This window comes from Etheostoma cragini, chromosome 7 (assembly GCF_013103735.1).
Source record: "Etheostoma cragini isolate CJK2018 chromosome 7, CSU_Ecrag_1.0, whole genome shotgun sequence".
NCBI lineage: Eukaryota > Metazoa > Chordata > Actinopteri > Perciformes > Percidae > Etheostoma > Etheostoma cragini.
The window spans coordinates 9,829,117-9,848,430 of NC_048413.1; the positions used below are offsets into that span (position 1 = coordinate 9,829,117).

Genomic DNA, 19,314 nt, shown 5'->3' on the forward strand with positions numbered 1-19,314 from the left:
AATTACATTGAGAGAAATTCAGTGTTTTCTTTTTTTCCTTCGTTGATGACAGAGATGTGTCACTGTCAATACCCCCATTCCCTGGTAATGGAAAAAAACTATGTAACCAAATAGAGGGCTGCGCTCCAGATAATATGTGTTAGAATAAAATAAGCGCTTTTATTTCCCATATGACAACATGTCGGTGGCATTTTCATCGGTGCGTCCAAGGAGTAAAGGGGAGGTAACACAGCAAACGATTCAAAAGGTAAAAATCCTGAGATGGCTCGTGGCGCTTGTGATTATTCTAGTCAGGATGGGAGTGTGCGGTCCGCTGCCAGTGCAGAGAAAGTAGACTGTGGTATATCAGAAGAAATGGCAACTGGTATTGTAACGTTACAGTCAATTGAAGATGCGAACCAAACAAAGCCAATGACGGTGATGTAGGCGACCGCTTTACACGTACCTGTTTCCGTGTGACGCTGTTAACCTCGCTGCTTTTCCCCCCTGACCAATAAGGAATATTTTTTTTATTGTATGTTAAATCTATACCAGCGTTAGATTTCGTGATTTGTTTTTCAAGAATTTCAAAAGCGCAACACCTGAACTGGGCTTTTGTTAGTTAGGCATGTGTCAGTTTATTGTCAAACAGCATCCTGAAAAAGTGACATATCCGTTTTATTGCAAAAACATGTATGCATCCACTGAGAAACGCAGAAGGATGGAGATAAACTGAACCCTGAGACGTGTACTCCTCAGACTGCCGCTGCTTTTATCATTAACTGAACGGTTTATGGTAAAAAAAAAAAAAAAAAAAAATCCGACCTTAAAATAGGGACTTTCAAACGTCATGCTAAAAAAAGACTGAAAAGCTGCTGCATCATTTGGCTCCTGACCCAGAAAAAAATGTCCCTAGACTGGTTGAAGTTCTGATAATCCAGGACATGCTATGTTTTAACAGGGCGTATTTTAGTGTATAATTTGACTTGACATACTGTGAACTGAAGTCGTTTTGCTGTCTCTCAAAGATGCTGGATGAAAATCATCATTTAATACAATGTATAATGGACTACCAAAGTAAAGGCAAGACAGCTGAATGCACACAGTAAGTGTTTTACTCCTAACGCCTTATGCGTGTGATATTAGGCTAAAAGTAATTCAATTAAGCTTTGTTTCATTTTTTTCTAAACTTTTTTCACAGGTATCAGCAGATCCTGCACAGAAATCTTGTTTACTTGGCCACGATAGCAGATTCAAATCAGAACATGCAGTCACTACTACCTGCAGTGAGTAACTCATGAGGTTTCAGGAAGTAGTCTTGCATTATGAGACCTGTCTCCACAGTGCTGACAGTAGATTTCCCATCTTCATCAGATTAGTTTAGCTGCTGTCAACCTCACCTTTTCTCATCAAATGAAGACTCATAGCAAATCTAGAAGAGTCTTTGAGTAGACTAAACATCCACTTTTCACATAATTTGCCCACTGGTAAATCTATAATATAAACAATACAATATAGGAGTCAATCTAAAATTGGGAGATTAGGACACGGAGGATAGCAATCAGGACGCATAGTCTTTGAACTGCTGTTTTAAAGGATCAACTATGTTGTTGTTTTTAACTTCTAGCCTCCCACTTCCAACATGTCCATGGCTCCCGCAGGAATGAGTCAAAGTGGGGGACACACTCCGAGCAACCTCAATGACAACATGGCACAAGGACTGCCCCCCACATCATTGATGCAGAGCCAAATGAGCAGTGGTGAGATTTTATCATAAATGTGCATTGTACAGCCTAATTCTAGCCAACTCGGAATTCATTTTCCAAACAAACCCAGACGTGCATGGTGTGCACACATACAGCTCCATCTTGTTGTCCGTCCCCTGTCTCGAGTCCCCCTCTGGTCTTGACTTTGCTGCATGTTTTTGTCTGCAGATACATTACCATGTTGTGTTTGTCCCACTGCCTCTCATCTTTAGTGCCTTCTAGTATCCGATGATCTTATGTTCAGCTAATAGTCCGATTTATCTGCGACGATAGTGTCTTTTTCCTTCTTTATGTTTCTAATTCATTCATTTTCACACACATCATTAACACTCAATCCTTGTACGACCATGTAAGCTTCCTGTAAAGATGAACTGAATGTGGGCCCATGATTAACATGACATGGCACCACATGGGAACGTGTGCTGGCTGCTCTGACTGTGCGTGTGTGTCGTCAGGCCCCAGCCATGCCCCCATGCAGCAGCAGTCTGGTCAGGTGCAGTCGGCCATTCCCTCCACCTCCCTCAGCCTGCCAGCCAGCGGCTACAGTAGCTCAGCACCAGCCTCCGGCTACAGCCACGCTGCGCCCTCCTCCCAGGGCAGCATGATCCAGGGCCCCGGGCCTGGCTATGGCTCTTCCTCCTCTTCTTCCTCCACATCCTCATCTTCCTCTTCCTCCTCCCGCAGCAACCTCAACATGCAATCCAACCAAGGTGAGCCAGGTGTAGAGGAGCCTAATCATCAGGATGGTCTAATTTTATGGAAGGGAATACTTTCAGGCTCATGATTTGGGACTCATTTGGGATTATTATGAACTATACTCTCAAGATGCAAGATGACTCCTCTGTTTTTATTTAGTTGTTTAGTTATGAGGCCAGATTTGGCGCTTAGAGGAGGGGGTGGATGAATGTAATGCCGTTCAGTGTTAGAGTAAGGTAGAAACCATGTGGTAAAACAGTGGGATGATTTCAGAAATGTTTATGTATAAACGCCCGCTTGATCTTGCTTAAAGCTTTAGTGCGTAACTTTTTTGTAATAATGAACACCCGTTATCCGAAGCTAATTAAGACTATCAGCTCCACACAACTCTTTCTGCATTTCTCAGTTTGGCTGTGTTCAGGAGATTGTGTCGTCTGTCTTTTGCACGCAGAAACTCGAGTGAAGATAATCACCTCTTCTGAAGAATCCATTGTGTTTTTTTAACCCTTCGTTCCCTCCTTGGCTACTAGCAACTGTGTGGAGGAGGGGTGGGGGTAGGGGAGTTGCGCGATCACGGAAGGCTTGTATCATGTGGACGTGCCGACAGTTTTGTTGTCATCACTTAGAATTCCTCATAGGGGCGACAGAAACTACGCATAATAGCTTTAAAGAATTTGCTCACATGCACTCACTTATCGTCCCATGTAACGTAACCATCAAAATAGCCGAACACATTCAGTTCATCAAAGAGTTTTCCTGCGTCTTCCCTTCTTTCTTCTGCTCCAGGCTTTACCTCTCCTAATCTCTGACTCCTGACCCTGAGATGCCGCCCTCCTCTCCCTGGATGTCTGTGTGGATATCTCTGTTTATGCACTGAATTCACTGGCTTTGTTTGCATTTATACAACATCTTGAAAGCATCTCTTAAATGATTTTTTGCTTTAAGAGACCCATGACTGCTATGGAACCCTTTTGGCTTATTCCTGTGCCTTGATTGCCAGTTTCACTTCTCAGAATGAGAATGCTGTTGTATGCTGTTGAATGCTAATGCTGGTATGTGCAAATAGTATGTCTGTATATATTAATGTATGAGATCTCCCCCCTCCCCCATAATCACACCTACCTTTCAGTCTCCATGATGCACCAACAGTCTGCCACTCCACACTACTCCTCAGCCCAGGCTGGGGGCCAACACTATCAGGGACAGCAGGCCATGGGCATGATGGGTCAGGGCAGTCAAGGAAACAGTATGATGTCTCAGAGAACCATGGGATCTTACCGCTCCTCACAGCAAGGTAAGTGGGGAGACTTCTTCGTGCCAGGTTGGTGTGCGAATGGGTTAGTTGGTGCTGTGGTTGAGTACATAAATAGATGTGTGACTACAGTTTGGATTGAAATTGGAAACTTTTGATGCAAGTCTCACAGTTTCCAGATCGATGATAATGCTAAGTCTTTTGAGGAAGTATTAGTGTGTGCATGGTATTAGTTTTTTCCTTCAAAGATGTCATGTTGAATGTCTGCGAATTTGCCTATCCCTGTGGCCTTCCTGCAACTTTAAGGAGCCGTCTGGAGATATATAACTCGTGTCACATTAGGTTCCTGTCTCGGTGATTCACTTAACTTGTGCTGTGTCAGCATGTGGCTAATAATAGCTCCATCCTGTCCTGTTATGTTTTTGGAAGTGTTTAGACTGGGCACATAGTAACAGATATATAAAAAGGATGGGATGCTGTTTCCTGGGAAACAAGCCATGATTGTATGTCCTCATTGACTCTGGTATACTATTATCCTTGCATGACTGCGTGAAGTATTTCCAGATAGAACTTTGTTATGGAATTGCTGTGTCCATAGTTTAGCTTCTTGCTCACCAGCTACTTTCTGATTGGTCTAGGGATTGTTGCTATGGCTCTTCTGTCAACCGTGGTCATATTGGGAATTATCAGATATGTTGCCTTCAAATTGTTTAGCTATTTTTCCAGAAGTTCAAATGATTTCTTATGCTATTTGTATTTGGAAAGTTTTTGGGCCAATTGTGGTGTGTAAAGGAGATTACAATGTGCCTGGCTTTTTGATGCATTGTCCAGAGAGTTTTTGTTCTGTTGGTTTTCTGAGTTTGTTATATGAAGTTGAAAGGGAAAGGGAAGAAGTGGAATCTGGATTTTCTGCACACCACTATCAAGCAGAGACCAGATTCTGCCTGATAACTGGCTCTCTGTAATCCTTATTTTCTCCTCTAAAATGATATCTCCTCTAATTTGTCATGGAATTATTCATTATAATTGCTCCACTTTAATTAGTGTCTCCAAAATTTGGGTTGGCCCAAAATAACTTCCTTTATATTATTTCAACCCACAGAAAATCAGCACCAGTGAAATAAAGAACATAAGTGAGTTAGAAGAAAATTATAATTGGCATACTCGTTCTCTCTACTCATTACTATTCATTATATCCTCATAACTAAATGACGACTTCCAAAAAAAGCTGTGTGTAATAATCGTCTTTTATAATCTTTCATTTTTGTCTTTCATTGTTCTTAATTCATACACACGAACACACACACACACCTTCAGGCGGCCTAGATTGCCCAAGTGTCCTGGCAAAGCCCCTTTAATCTCCAACTCAGCGACCAATTGTTCTGTTCTGTTTAACAAATCGTGGTGTCGCCTGTCTTGCAGGATCTGCACAGCAGTACATGGGACAAGACGAGTTCTACGGAGAGCAGTATGGACACACTCAGAGCTCCAGCGAGCCCATAAACCGGCAATATTACCCTGATGGTAATCGTGCACATCCATAAACTTCATACACACAGCTCTCAAACACACATTATAAGTAATGCAATTTCCTTTTAGCACTATCCCACTGGCCTGAGCCAGATTAACTGCAGTGCTGAAACTTCAGCTTGTCCTCTCAATCATTGTTTTTTTCCCTTACTGTGGGAGAGGAAGAGTATTGGAGAGAAAAATGGCAAAAGACTGACATTGGTCTCAATTCTGTTTCCTCCCGTTGTGTCTGTGTCCATACTGTCCCCTTTGGTGTGCCGAAATTTCAGATTTCAGAAAGTGCCATAGCAGTGTGTTGAGGAGAGAGCGCAGACTACTTCCAGGGTGTTTCTTTGTGCTTTGTGCATAAAGTTGAAGCAAAAAGCTGTGAAAATGTTGTCTGTGCTTGTGATTTAATCGTTGCACATGTATTATTAATATTTAAGGCTGCAAACTGTGAATAATAATTTCTCCTCTGTATGTAAGTGGGTAATGCCTTTGCAGAGGAGTTGCACATGTTGAACAGTGTTCTCTACAGGTCACGGAGAGTACACGTATCAACAGTCTTCATATGGTGAGCAAGGCTACGACAGATCATTTGATGAGTCTTCACAGCATTACTATGAAGGAGGTAACCATTACACATTTTGCCATTTCCAACCATGTGTTTTAAATGTATTGTCCTGCACTTTTTGTCTAATTGTGTCCAACCAAAACTCTATTAGTACTACCGCATACAATTAATAGCTGACATGTACCTGTGTGTTTATATATCTCCAGGTAACTCTCAGTATAGTCAACAGCAGGCGCAGTATCAGCAGGGCTCTGGCCAGCAGCAGCCCTTCAGCCAGCAGCAGTACTCCTCTCAACAAGGCTACAGCGGACAGCCACAGGGATACGGTTAGAACAACCAAACAATCTGTTGTCACACAAGCATAAACACACCCAAAAGTGATTAATACATGTACTGAATGTAACCCCTCTGCTACAGGTCCTGGTCAGGGTGGATCCTCCCAGTATTCTCAGTATCAGCAGGGTCAAAGCCAACAGTATGGCTCCTACCGCTCCTCCCAGGCAGGAACTGGAGCGCAGACGCAGAGGCCCTATGCCTACGAACAGGTACATCAAATTAGATCAGATTTCTTTGAATCTCTGAGACGGGCTTTGCAACACTGACTGATACCCATTTACCTTTCAGGAGAATATTTATATTATCCCTATTAAATTCTTATTTTGGATGGAATTTGCCGGCCAATTTATAAATAAGTTTTAAAATAGAAAACAATAACTAATAATCTGTCTTTAATCTATTCCTCACAATGCATAGCAGTCGCTCACATCCACATGCTGTTGAAGGCAGGTGCTGGACCAATAGAAGACAATAAAAACCTAAAGGTCCCCACAGTGTAGCTCCCTTAAGGGCAATTTATTGCCACATCTGCAAGCGACGTTCCGAAGAAGAGCATTAGCTTGAAAGGTCACTTGTATATGTTCCAATAGATTGCATTTAAGGCAGCTAAAGTTTGCAGACCTTTTTTTAATGTTTTTTTTCATCCTTTGTTTGCCACAAACTATGCTTCATGCCATGCCTGATATTTTTATGATTGTGCTAATTTCCAACTTGCCAAATTAAGATGTATGATGACCTAGCACGACGTATAGAGCAACAACCCAAGCAGACTTAGACTCACCTATCCCTCAAACCCATTATTTGTAATAAATCATAGTCTTAAGATTTGTTTCTTTTTCATTTTCAAATATAATTATTACATGATTACCAAAAAACATCAGTAAAGCTGATGCCTGTATAATGGGGTAGCTTTAAAATATGCTTGTTTGTCTCTCTGGGTAACAAAAATGCGGGAAAAAAGGTGAACAACACAATGTATAAACAAATGCAAACTAATCTCTTAGTGTAAATCCTTTTACATTGCAGGGCCAGTATGGAAATTATCAACAATAAGGGACCACATTGTTTTACTGTTGGAAGAAAATAAAAAAGGAATGGTTCAGCAGTGACGTGCTGGCTCAGCCGTGGATTAGAAGACCTGGCTGCCTCAGATTTATTATCCTCTCATTAATCATCATTCACATAAGAATACATAATGTTTTAAACTGTGGTGCTTCCCTTGTCTGTTTTGCTCGCTGCAGGGTTGTAGCTTGTAGCTGAAGGTGTGGAGTGCCACTGGCCACCCAACGGAAACACAGGGTGCTTGTAGAAATCAGGCAGTTAATGAAAACCTTCCATTTGAATTAAATAGGGTAGTAAAAAGGAGCAGTAGTCATTTGATGATTTGTTGCCTGTTTCCTCCTCTTTCTTCTCTGTCATGCCTTTCACTTGACTGTATCCCATCCCTTGCTTAAAATCTTTATTTTATTTTACAAGCCTCTGTTTTTATTCTTTTTTTTGTGGTGCACAGAATGGGCCCGTGGTTTGAGAGACTGAGGCTCTAAAAGCAAATTAGCGCTGAAGGAAATGCTCCTTGATATTTATCTAACAGACTAGGTCCAGCTCTTGCTATAATTCCTAGTTGAGATGCTGTTATATCTCAAGATAAGGTAAATTAATTTCATGAAGGTGAAAACGTTGGTCCTTAAACCAGACTTGATCAGGATGTTGTCTGTGTTAGTATAACTGTGATGTGTTGCTGTGTGGTCTAACATCATGTATTTCACTCTTTGCGTACGTCTTTCTGAGGTAATAGACACAATAGTTAGCTGACTTATCCAGACTTAACAGCGCGTATAACTGTCCATGATAATCATACATTGTGGTAGTATTTTTTGGCATATATTTTTCTGTGGCATTGCTCTACACAGACATATGTTATTGTGCAGAGTCAAGAGGGGTCACACTTCCCTGATGCCGATCAGTAGTGATTTTATATCAAAACAAATTGCCACTTTGTCTGCACTTTATTTTGCAGTTTCCAGGCTGTTTTTAACGAATGATCCTCAAAAAGCCAAAGTAACACAGGAACAGAACGGCATGTCCTGCACCTTTACTTCAATAAGTGCAATACACTCAGTCAGTCATGTTAAGGGTTGGTTCATATGGTGAGCTTACACTATATCATTATTTAGTATAGTTGTTTGTTGACACACAATGATGGCAAAGACTAGGGCTGGTTTGTCTAACGTTATTAAATGTAATATTGCAGGTTTTAACCGACATGTCATATTTAGGAAAATTATTTTCTGTATTTATGTGACTTATAGACAGATTACGTAAAGCATTTAATCATAAACATAAAGCTTACTACTTCAAAAAAATTTTTTGAGTGAAAATGTTTATCATCATACATAGTATTAGATATACAAAATAATGTTCAAAGTAAGACAAAGGGTATACAAGGTTCATTTTTATCTATCCTTGTGTTATTACAAAATGGGCATACAGTAGGCCTATATTAAGAGACAACCCCTTCAGTCTTTCCACTGTTTCTTATAGTTTGAGCAGTAATGACGATTATTATTGTGAGGCCGAGTGTCCAGCTTTGCAGTATATTCACTCAAATTATCTCATAGGGGTAAAATAACACAACAGTTGCAGGGTTAATCAACAATGGGAGACTGCTGGCTGTCAAACAGCTAAATAACTATGTGCCAGTCAACAGTGACAATCACAGGCTTCTCTATACTACATTGAATTTGTATCAGTGTTTCAGTTTACTGTGAGCTGAACATGTATAACATGTATGGCAAGTCTTTTCTAGTTCTATGTTGTGACCATCTCTGATGTGTGTGTGTGTGTGTGTGTGTGTGTGTGTGTGTGTGTGTGTGTGTGTGTGTGTGTGTGTGTGTGTGTGTGTGTGTGTGTGTGTGTGTGTGTGTGTGTAAGAGTGAGAGAGAGAAAATGAGTGACAGAGTTAAGTTTGGTGTGCATAATCCAAATATGAATGTTATCCACTAAGTCTGCATTACCTGATCTTTTCTGCTGTCTTTTGTTACTGTTTGTTATATAAAAAATAAACTCACATTCACCTTTTATATGTCTGCATTTTGGGGATTTATTATTGAAATGTCAGAAGGCACACATCATAACAAAAGAAACAACGTTTTTTTATTAACTTGTTCTGTCCAGCTGAGACAATTATATCACATAGTATTTTACAGTATATATTTTAAGTATTACAGACATGGGAATTACAATATGTTGAGACTGCATTAAAATGGTTGGCAGGTCTTATCTCAGCTCAAAACGTTAAATTATTGAAGCCTTCATGGCATCACATTCACATCTTCTTTTCGATTTTTTTCTGCTGCCCCTGAATGTACCGTTACACTCCAGCACATTTGGTGGCGGTAGAGGCCCAAGTTGCAGTCATACCGTAATTAAAAATCGCATATACAAACTGTCCCTTCAAGGGTTCCTTAGTTCTGGGACGCATAATACACTCATAGACAGTTAAAGAAATGGGTGCATACATGTACGCATGCAGTAGTAGCTAGCTAAGTAGTTGTGTTACTGAACGTGCCTATATCATAAAACAAATGCTGTCTATTGAAATTTACAGAACTGTAGCAGCTGTCAGTTATTTATCCGGCAACATATTTGCTTTTTACAAGTGTTACGGTCGGTATAGGCGACTGTCAAACCTTCGTTAAATGACATTACCGCTAACGTTACTTCAGAATAAATAGCTAACGTTAACTGTCTGTTGAACGTCACAATGTTGGCGACATTCTCGAGACTTAAAAGGCCTCGGTTGCTTTCTCCGGACATACTTTTAGGATACATATTAGGACAAGAGGTCAGAAAAAACGCCGTGAGCTTGTTCAGTCCCAGTTCTCCAGTCCCAGCAGCGTGGAGACGGAAAGTCACCGGTGGTGTCAGAGATATCAGCACCTCCTGCACGCTGTGCGCCAAAGTCCGAGGAAACCCGAAGAAGAGGGAGCTGTCTGAAAAGAAGCTGGTAACGTGATGTGTTTGAGCTAGTTAGCTATGGGCAACGTTACAGTTATTCCACTTTCCCAAAAACGTGTTTTTTTCACTGCTCTATGGGCTACAAGTCGTATGAATAGAGGTAATTAAAAAGTAACGTTACATAAAGAGAGTCGGTCCATTAGTTAAAGCCCTAAAGTTGCTTTCAGAACAAAGACAAATATATTCCTATATTTGGAGCATTTTGCTTATTCTGTCTTCTTGTAAAACCACTATCCCATTCCCATTCATCCTAAAATATTATGTATGCACGTTAGTCGGTTACTCTTTTCATCACAGAAATATCCAATACAAAATGCCTTAATCTCTCCAATATGTTTCACTAGATACCTCGTGGATAACTCTAAAAGAAAACTGTATTACTGACATATTTATCATCAGCTAAAGTTAGGTCAATTCTTCATCAAGGGAGGCCCAAAAACATCTCCTGAGGGGTATTTCTGACATATTGCTATATTGCCATATTATTATATTAATTTATAATAGGAATGTTGTACTGTCAAATTAATTTACGTCTTTTAGCAGTACAGCCCTGGTTATTTCTTTTTGTGTGTAATCCATCCTAGTGTTGTTTTGTTAAAGACTCACAGTGTGGATTAGCCTACTGTCTGAAAGGTCCCATGACTTTGTGCTTTTTGGATGCTTTTAGATAGACATTAGTGGTCCCCTTATACTGTATCAGAAGTCTCTTTCCCAAAATTCCGCCTTGGTGCAGAATTACAGCCACTAGAGCCAGGTCTACAATGAGCTTTCCTTAGTATGTGCCATTCTGAGTCTGTAGTTTTTTAGGGGGGGAAGCTTGACCAACTGCCACTTTGCTCGTTTAAAAGCCATGATGCCAAATTCTCTGGGTGGGTAAAGCAGAGAAAGGGCAGGTAACCTTGCCCCCTATGACCTCATAAGGGGCAAGATTCCAGATGGCCCATCTGAGCTTTCATTTTCTCAAAGGTAGAGCAGGATACCCAGGGCTTGTCTATTGCCATTTCGAGCCACTGGAGGACCATACGTAGGCTGAGGGAACGCATATTAATGTTAAAAAAAAAACGAATCATGGCATGGGACCTTTAAGTGTTTCTTTATTTGACCCATAGACCCGTCACTTTGTGGACCATCGCCGTGTGAAGCTGGAGGCTGGGTCGGGCGGTAAAGGGGCCAGTGGATTTCACAGTGAGCCGCGAAAAGAGTGGGGTGGACCAGATGGAGGGAATGGAGGTGACGGAGGAAGCATCATCATCAAGGGTAAGTTGGGTGTCCGTCTGCTTTAAGGAATGTGTACTTACACAAGACTGTTTTCCATGTATATTCTACAATTGTCCTCTCTTGGCTTTAGACAAGGGATTGACTGATACTGGTACCGATTATTAGTAGTTAATGAAACCAAAACCAATATTTGGAACCAATATGCATGTACAGTGAACCATTAAGTCTTTAAATTACAAATAGGTTTTTGGAATATGACTAACTCCAACGCAAAACTTTGTTACAATGCTTTAAGCAATGATTTAAAAATCAGAAACTTAAAAACAAAATAAACACGTAGTTGGATAGTGTTGTGGGTGTGACTCAGTCAGACTCAGTGGTGAGTGAAACTGAAGAAGAGGGACAGACACAGAGCTATGGCAGAGCCAAATTAGCGCACTTCTTAATTAATTAACTTTATTGGATATCAGGAAAATAAAATGCTGATACAGATAATCGGCAAACTGCCTAAAAACGGCCAGTTAATCGGTCCATGCCTACTTTAGACATCATATTTTAACTATGTTATATTTTCGGTTTGCCCCCTTACAGTCAGGAATGTGATTAGATCAGTCAAGAATCAAAAACTATTAGGCGCTTCCTTTCCCATGTTATTCAGTAGCATGCTAAAATATGCTTCCATTATTCATTCCTTATTTGTGTGCTTTCAGCGGACAAGTTTGTCAAATCATTGGCGCAAATAGTTCCGGTTTACAAGGGAGAGGATGGGCAATCAGGGGGCAGCAAGAACTGTTACGGCAGGAATGGCAGCCCAACCTATATCTCTGTGAGCCCATGCATTTGATCATAAATTACATGCAATATAGCACAATATAATCTATTTTTTTTTTGTCATGTTTGTATCATAAAGTCTTACTTTGCTTTTATTCTATTCATAAAAGGTACCATTAGGCACTGTGGTGAAGGAACAGGGACAGACAGTAGTGGACCTTTCTGAGCATGGCCAGGAGTATCTGGCTGCGTTTGGAGGGGCTGGTGGCAAGGGGAATCGCTTCTTTCTGTCCAATGAGAACCGTGCCCCGATGACGGCAACCCCAGGAATGACGGGCCAGGAGAGGGTCCTCCAGCTAGAGCTCCGTACCATGGCCCATGCTGGACTGGTAAGAAAAAGCTGCCTGTGTTTGAAATTACATTAGCATATTGATTTTCAACACCACAACTGCAGTCAACTGATTTTTTTTTCCACTATCCCATTAGGTGGGCTTTCCTAATGCTGGGAAATCATCATTGTTGAGAGCCATCTCCAATGCTAGGCCTGCTGTGGCTGCTTACCCCTTTACGACACTCAACCCGCATGTAGGAATTGTCAATTACAGAGATCACGAGCAAGTTGCAGGTAGTTGATTTTTATCAAACAATAAATATATCATAGAGTTATTGTTATTCATTATTTGGCCACGGTTTAATAAAGTTTTTATACGACCTTGCTCTGTATAATTTGCAGCTTTGGTATAATAGATATATGTTCCACTTTTACCCTTTGCGTAGTTGCTGACATCCCAGGCCTCATTCGAGGAGCCCATCTCAATCGAGGCCTTGGCATCTCTTTTCTGCGACACATAGAGCGCTGCCGTTTCCTCCTCTATGTTCTGGATCTGTCAACTCCGGAGCCCTGGACCCAGCTCGAGCACTTGCGTTATGAACTGGACCAGTATGAGCCTGGTCTATCCCGGCGGCCTCAGGCCATTATAGCCAACAAAATGGATCTACCTGATGCCCGGGAGAAGCTAGAGACTCTACAGAGCCACGTCACCCAGCGTGTCATCCCTGTGTCAGCTCTCACGGGACAGAACACAGAGGAGCTCATCCTGCAACTCAGAGAGCTTTATGACGGATACCTCAAAGGAGAAGGCAGTGGGGAAGACAAACCAACTAGGTGGTAGTGGAAACAATTTCCTCATGCTCCACTGATATTTTTTTACGATACATACTTGTATATATATTTATTTTGGAAGAAATAGAATGTGTTTAAATTGCTTAATAAATATATACACAGACAAAATTCCATGTGTGTCATTTTAATAATGACTTGCAGCATATTGCTCTGTACAATGAAAATCTGAGATTTCTTGAAACCTTTAATATAGCTTCATGCTACACAACAGAGTTAACATATTACATATTTGTCTTAAAAGACACTACACTTTTAATGTTAAAACTTACAAATGCCTTTTAGGGTGAAGAATGACAAGACAAAAAGACAAATACATCATAAAAGAAATTGGTATAGAAGGATATTTTGTGTGAATGAAAATTATTTTGAGGAAAAGACTAACTGTGGAGTTGACTGGGGAAACATGACATTTACACATTTTAGTAATTTTTTCAGTCAGGACATGAACACTAGTGTTGAGTACTGCAGAGGTATATAAAAGTCTACATTAAGCATACACGTTTTGTATTTTAATAAATGTGGTCCTGTGTTAGACCACAGTTGGAACTTGGTGTTGAAAGTAAACATAATTCTAAAATGTGCCATTTAGGAACAATTTGTCTTACACAATTTTTAATGACATAAATAACATTTTTTTCAATTGAGCCTTTTAGTGAATCAAGCTAAGTAGACTCTTAATGATGACAGTGGTGGGCTGCTGCGGCTGCTCTTGACTTGATTACCAGCCTACACAACACAGTGACTCAGATGTGGATTTGATTGGCCAGCAGTCCTTAAAGGTGAAAATACTACTTATCAAAATTACATTTACGTACTTCTCAGTAAAAGCTGAATTTGTTTCAGAATGGATGTCATAGAGCAAAGGTACTCACTATTTTGATGTTTTGTTTTGCTCAGTACAGTTATGGCGTACTGAAAAGGTGAAAGCTTTAGTTGAAATCCAGCCACTGTTGTGGTCTCATGTGACGTTTCGGAGGCTGCTGTGTCCCATATTTCCCATTAGTGGACCGAGCCCTATATGACCGCTTCATTTACACATAAAACTTAACGTGACATCCAATAGGAGGATAAAGCTGTTCTGGCATCAGGTTTACATAGTTTTTTAGCTTGTTTTGGTCTTGTGGCTAACAGTATGATTATGAAATCTGCTCCCTCACTCTCTCCATAGCTCAGCATGTGAGAGGAATTGATGAGTAGTGTAAGAAATGGACCAGACTCCTATGGGACTACCTTCGTCTGCATTACTGTCTGAAAGTTTGGACAAATGGCATATTACTGAACTCATCTGTAAAATTATATGAACCGTATAAATTAGGACATCATAACATTTTATAACAATAACAGTTATCATCAGACTGCCTGTCATGTAAAAAATAACAGTAAAAATAAACATTAAAAAAAACGCGTTTCATACACCAGTATTAACACTTGTGTTGTCCTGTGTGTTGTTTTTTAACCTTTTATCGACATTTAACATTTTCAACGCATTATTTATTTTTTATTTCACTTACACCACCTTACTATTACTAGTTTTACACTACTTTTTGGAATACGTTGTCAATAACACTCATGCGTATAGAATTATACCTAATATTTGAGTTATTAAAGCAGAAATTAGAAGGAGTAATTTTAACTAATAGTCAAGATCAGAGGAACATTGAAATTCAATGAAAGTGATCAATTGTATTTGCAAACAGCGTTGCATGGAATCAATCCTTTTTTGTGTTAATTTAGTTAAATAGAATGCCATATTTCTGATGTACAGATAAAAGGGGTCCAATTTGACCCGAGGACAACAGGAGAGTTAATAGCTGCATGATCTCATTTTGGCCACCAGGTGGCAGAATAACTCCAAAACAAACAGCCCTTGTGGTCGTACAAAATGTCCATCCCATGTGGCCTGTTTCTGACCAAGAGGAATCAAGTCATTGACCTTTTCAGCTCAGGTTGACCAACTCCTGAGAAGAAAAATATGGGGATCTCTAGCTTGCTAACTGATCAGCTTTCTTCACCTGCTAGCTAGCATTAATGCTACTAGCTAATTAATTGAATTTAGTGTGCAGTGAGGTTAGGGTTAACAGTTAACTGAGCGGGTTGGTGAAAATAGCTGCCCCTTTCGAATAATTGAGACTTTTATTACACAGTAGGGCTTACATTTTTCTGTAGGCTGAGTTACCACAAGGGTAGGGTGTCTCAGATCTAGTCATTTAAAACAATGTTGATATAGAATTTTAACCCTCCTATTGTCCTCGGGTCAAATTTTACCCCATTAAAAATGTCTATATCTGAAATATGGGTTTCTTTTTAACCAAATTACCACAAAAATGGATTGGATCCCATACAACGCTCTCTGCAAATGCAATTGATCACTTTCAATCCTGACAAAACTTATCTGTACGTTCCTCTGATCTTAACTGCAAGTCAAAATAATTCATAATGTCTGTTTTTTTTAACTCAAATATTAGGTATTATTCTATATTAATGAGGGTTTTTTACCATACATTCCAAAAAGTACTGTATAACTAGTTGTAGTAAGGTGGTGTTAGTGATTACTAAAATAGAAAGTCTGAAAAATGTCAAATTTCTCTCTGTTTTTAACCTGGGAGGACAACACAAGGGGTAATGAATGCAATTTTTTAAAATCTTTAATATTTTGTTGATTCATTGATTTTATTTGACCACTTAAATATAAAATATGAAACAGTACTCTGTGTCATACATTAAAGTACATAAATAGTCAGCAATGACACAATAAAGCCCAACAACTCATTACCACTGGGGTCTCTATAAAGGGCAGGGGAGAGGACAAGTGGCAGCAGATCACACATCAATCATTTATCACACATTAAACAAATTCATCCATGTTGTACAATAAATAAATAAAAATAGGTAATGCACCCAAGCCATACTTTCAAACCCTGTTTAAAACTGCCTATGCCCTCCTCTTGAGTGTTTAAAGGAACTAGGCTACAAAAACATGGAGAGACTATTCGCTTCTCCCACAGAGTCCTGAAGGAGATTATCATTCCCGGTGGGAGATCTCTAGCTGTGCCTGTTAATTGTTGCTGTAGCATTTTTCAACAAATGCATAAAAAGACCATGACCAGCTGGTGTCCTCTGAATCTCTTTCTAGGTTATCATAATTGTCCAAAGCTTACAAATAAATACTGTGTCATTTCCGTCTGCTCAAACAAATAATGGTTGTTTCCACCTCCACCACAGCATCCAGGAGGATTACGGTGCAGCAGCCCTTTATAGAGTGACCGGTTTATGCCACCTTCGTGCTTTGGTGGCCTGATCAGGTGGAGCTCACACATGTCTTCATGACTTCACCCCAGTCAGGTGTCTTTGAATAGCCTCACTCCACTGTGACCGTGTGTTGGGGATACAAATTAACTGCTGTTTGCTTTTATTTGCAATTTCATGTATGTGTTTTTTTTTAATGGCTGTGTTGTTCAGGTCTGGTAGAGAGAATTCAGGACTATCCTGATGTAGGCTTCAAAGTGAAACAGCAGCTCCCACCCAGTGTCCTGTCTGCATGTGTACCACTGGTTCCTCCAGGCTGGCCACAGCCCCGAGTAAACCACACACACTGTATTAACTGCTTCTAAAGAGTGCAGTTACTAATTCAAGTTGTGTTTTTATATTTAGGTTCAAGAAATCACATACAGATACTATGAATGAGCATTTAGACATATTTAGACAACCCTTAAATATACATCTGTATTAAACATATTAAAACTCAAAGTTCATGGTTGAATGGTGCGTGTATCATGGATACAAGTTGTGTCATTATCATTGTACGTGACCACAAGGATTCAGTATTTTACAGGAAATGGATTGGTAAAACAAATAATTGTTTTATATTTTATTTTGAGAAAGTTAGGCCTGATATTGTGATCATGTATTTATTTGTGTGCATGAGAAATAAGGCTGTTAAAACGTTCTATTGAATATTTTAGAATTTATGATTCTGAGTTTTTTTTTGCAGAGACGTGGATATATACTAAGAAGATATTCACAGATTCATGCACACACACACATGCATACATACACACAATAAACACTACCTTGGAATGATGATGCATCAGTTGGCGTCAGTTATCATAGTCTTCTTTGGAAGTGATTTATTTACATTACATTGCCACACCTGCATATTTTTAAGACATGCAGATCCTCCCCCTTTTGTCAATTCTTTGTCTTTTACTCTCCATGTCACATTTGAAATCTCTTGTTCACCACATGGCACCACACTAGGACATTTTTGCCCAATGTTTCATTGTTTGTTTCATCAATGGGATTTAAATTAAATTTGAGACCCACTGTACTAAACAGGTTAAGCATTGGTAGCATTTGAAGACTGGCCAATCCCCAAACTATTGTAACAATTTTCCTTCTTATCACAAAGTAGAGACTCTTAATGGTAAGGTTTGTGTAACACGACTTATAAATAGTGCAATAGTGGAAACTAGGAATAGATGAACTGTGTTTCTAAATTCTAATTTTTACATTTTCTCAGACACAGTCATTGTTTTTTCTCTCTCCCAGCCATCATTGACTGATGAAGAATCTAGAGAAGATAAATGAGTCCTTAAGTGTAGCTAAAATTATGGCTTTTTTCCATTGCACGGTACCTACTTTTTTCGTTTTCCGTTACGTAAAAAAAGTTCCTGGTACCTGCTGACAGGTACATTGTATAAAACCACCTCAGTCGAGGTTCCAAGCGAGCTGAGGCGATACCAAAAGGTGACCTGCAGACTACTTATTGGTCGGAAGGAAACGTCACTATTCACAGCTTAATTGCTTTCTGAACCTAAATTTGGTCTTGTCTGTAGCAAAAGCCCCTATGCCCAGAGTCAAAAACAACACACCTTTGACGTTCTATATGTGTGTTGTGTTGGGTCACGGCAGTTTCCTGCTATGACGATCAGCCACGGCTCGCCTCACGCATGGGGCGGTACTAATCTGCAATGTAAAAAGGAGGACGGGGCACCGTGGCCGAGTCGAGTCGAGGCGAGTCAAGCAGGTACCGCAGTACACAGAGAAGGAAAACAAGAAAAAGTTGACTATTTTGTTTTAACGAAACAGAATTGCCCTAGCTTTGGAGAATTGATTCAGTTCTTGCCATTACCTTTTTTAGTGTATTCATGTGCCCCTGTGGCCCTTGTCGTCCCTTCTGTCTAGCCTGATCAGCCGGTCTTTATGTAGCCATTCCTCGTCTTGTCATCCAATCAGTGTTTCCCTCCTCACTCCAGTTCCCTTCCCACTTCAGCTGTGCCTTGTCATGTGATCCCCTCCTTGTGTATTTTGTTTCCTTTTGTTCCTTTTGTCTGCTGTCAGTTCCTTAAAGTATTTTGTGTTGAGAAGTTCTGCCGGTTTCTGGTCATCTGTTTCCCAGTGTTCCTGGTTTTCCCCTGTTTACTGTTCTGGATGTATTGCCTTTCTGACTTGGTCTGTAAGTTAAGTTATTAATGTCACTGAAACTCTATCTGCCCCTTCCTTCTCTCCTCTTTTGTGTCTGGGTCCTAACATGTATCTCTTGACAGATGACAAATCATGCTGTAGTTTGTTTACATGTGTCTGTTGCGCAGGGCTATGTCACGTTTTGTTGCTCTTCAAGGCATTCGTTGCTCTGATTGGTTGCAGGAATATCCAATTGCGTATGAAGGCATTTTGGTCCAAACCCGTTGGCATGACGTATTTTGGAAATTGAAAATAAACGGAGAGAGGTTCCAGACTTGTTTGCATTTGTAAATTGGTGTTGCATTGTCAGGCTATAGATGTTGTGGGTCAAGCCTTTGTGAGAGCAGGATGTAGATACAACTAATACTGCACGAAGTCTGGACAAACATCCACTAAGGCCATCCAATGGTTTTAAAAACAAACATTGCATCGATTTTTTGCAGCTGATAGTGGGACATGCCAGTGCATTTTTCTTCACTAGGCCATAGTTTGTCTCAGGATCAGTAGTGATTCTGAAGTTGTTTGCCGCTGTACCTTTTCTATACTTGTC

The 19,314-nt window shown here is 40.1% G+C and overlaps 2 protein-coding genes across 5 annotated transcripts; both read left to right on the top strand.

Annotated features, from left to right (window-relative positions):
• The first annotated feature begins 76 nt into the window (after positions 1-76).
• Positions 77-9,190, top strand: LOC117948099 (calcium-responsive transactivator-like). 4 transcript variants are annotated; one of them, XM_034877570.1, is made up of 11 exons: positions 77-247; positions 1,008-1,084; positions 1,181-1,265; positions 1,607-1,739; positions 2,201-2,455; positions 3,571-3,735; positions 5,116-5,217; positions 5,741-5,833; positions 5,983-6,102; positions 6,194-6,321; positions 7,139-9,190. In XM_034877570.1, exons 1-11 carry the CDS (start codon positions 179-181, stop codon positions 7,163-7,165), a joined length of 1,254 nt encoding a protein of 417 aa, XP_034733461.1. In that variant the 5' UTR covers positions 77-178; the 3' UTR covers positions 7,166-9,190. The 4 variants fall into 4 exon arrangements, with proteins under 4 accessions (XP_034733461.1, XP_034733462.1, XP_034733463.1 ...); XM_034877571.1 differs by having other exon boundaries at positions 7,354-9,190; XM_034877572.1 differs by lacking the exon at positions 5,116-5,217 and having other exon boundaries at positions 78-247.
• Positions 9,191-9,617: 427 nt separating this feature from the next.
• On the top strand, positions 9,618-13,374 carry mtg2 (mitochondrial ribosome-associated GTPase 2). Its single transcript, XM_034877667.1, has 7 exons — positions 9,618-9,653; positions 9,863-10,118; positions 11,239-11,386; positions 12,058-12,173; positions 12,289-12,507; positions 12,605-12,743; positions 12,896-13,374. The coding sequence occupies exons 2-7, from the start codon at positions 9,876-9,878 to the stop codon at positions 13,288-13,290; spliced, it is 1,260 nt and encodes a 419-aa protein (XP_034733558.1). The 5' UTR covers positions 9,618-9,653; positions 9,863-9,875; the 3' UTR covers positions 13,291-13,374.
• The last annotated feature ends 5,940 nt before the right edge of the window (positions 13,375-19,314 follow it).

Coding starts and splice junctions, on each gene's coding strand:
- LOC117948099 (XM_034877570.1), top strand. CDS start 179: ATGTCGGTGGCATTTTCATCGGTGCGTCCAAGGAGTAAAGGGGAGGTA. Junction 2,456..3,570: donor CAACATGCAATCCAACCAAG/GTGAGCCAGGTG, acceptor CCTACCTTTCAG/TCTCCATGATGCACCAACAG. Junction 6,322..7,138: donor GGCCCTATGCCTACGAACAG/GTACATCAAATT, acceptor TTTACATTGCAG/GGCCAGTATGGAAATTATCA.
- mtg2 (XM_034877667.1), top strand. CDS start 9,876: ATGTTGGCGACATTCTCGAGACTTAAAAGGCCTCGGTTGCTTTCTCCG. Junction 11,387..12,057: donor AGGAAGCATCATCATCAAGG/GTAAGTTGGGTG, acceptor GTGTGCTTTCAG/CGGACAAGTTTGTCAAATCA. Junction 12,508..12,604: donor CCATGGCCCATGCTGGACTG/GTAAGAAAAAGC, acceptor CTATCCCATTAG/GTGGGCTTTCCTAATGCTGG.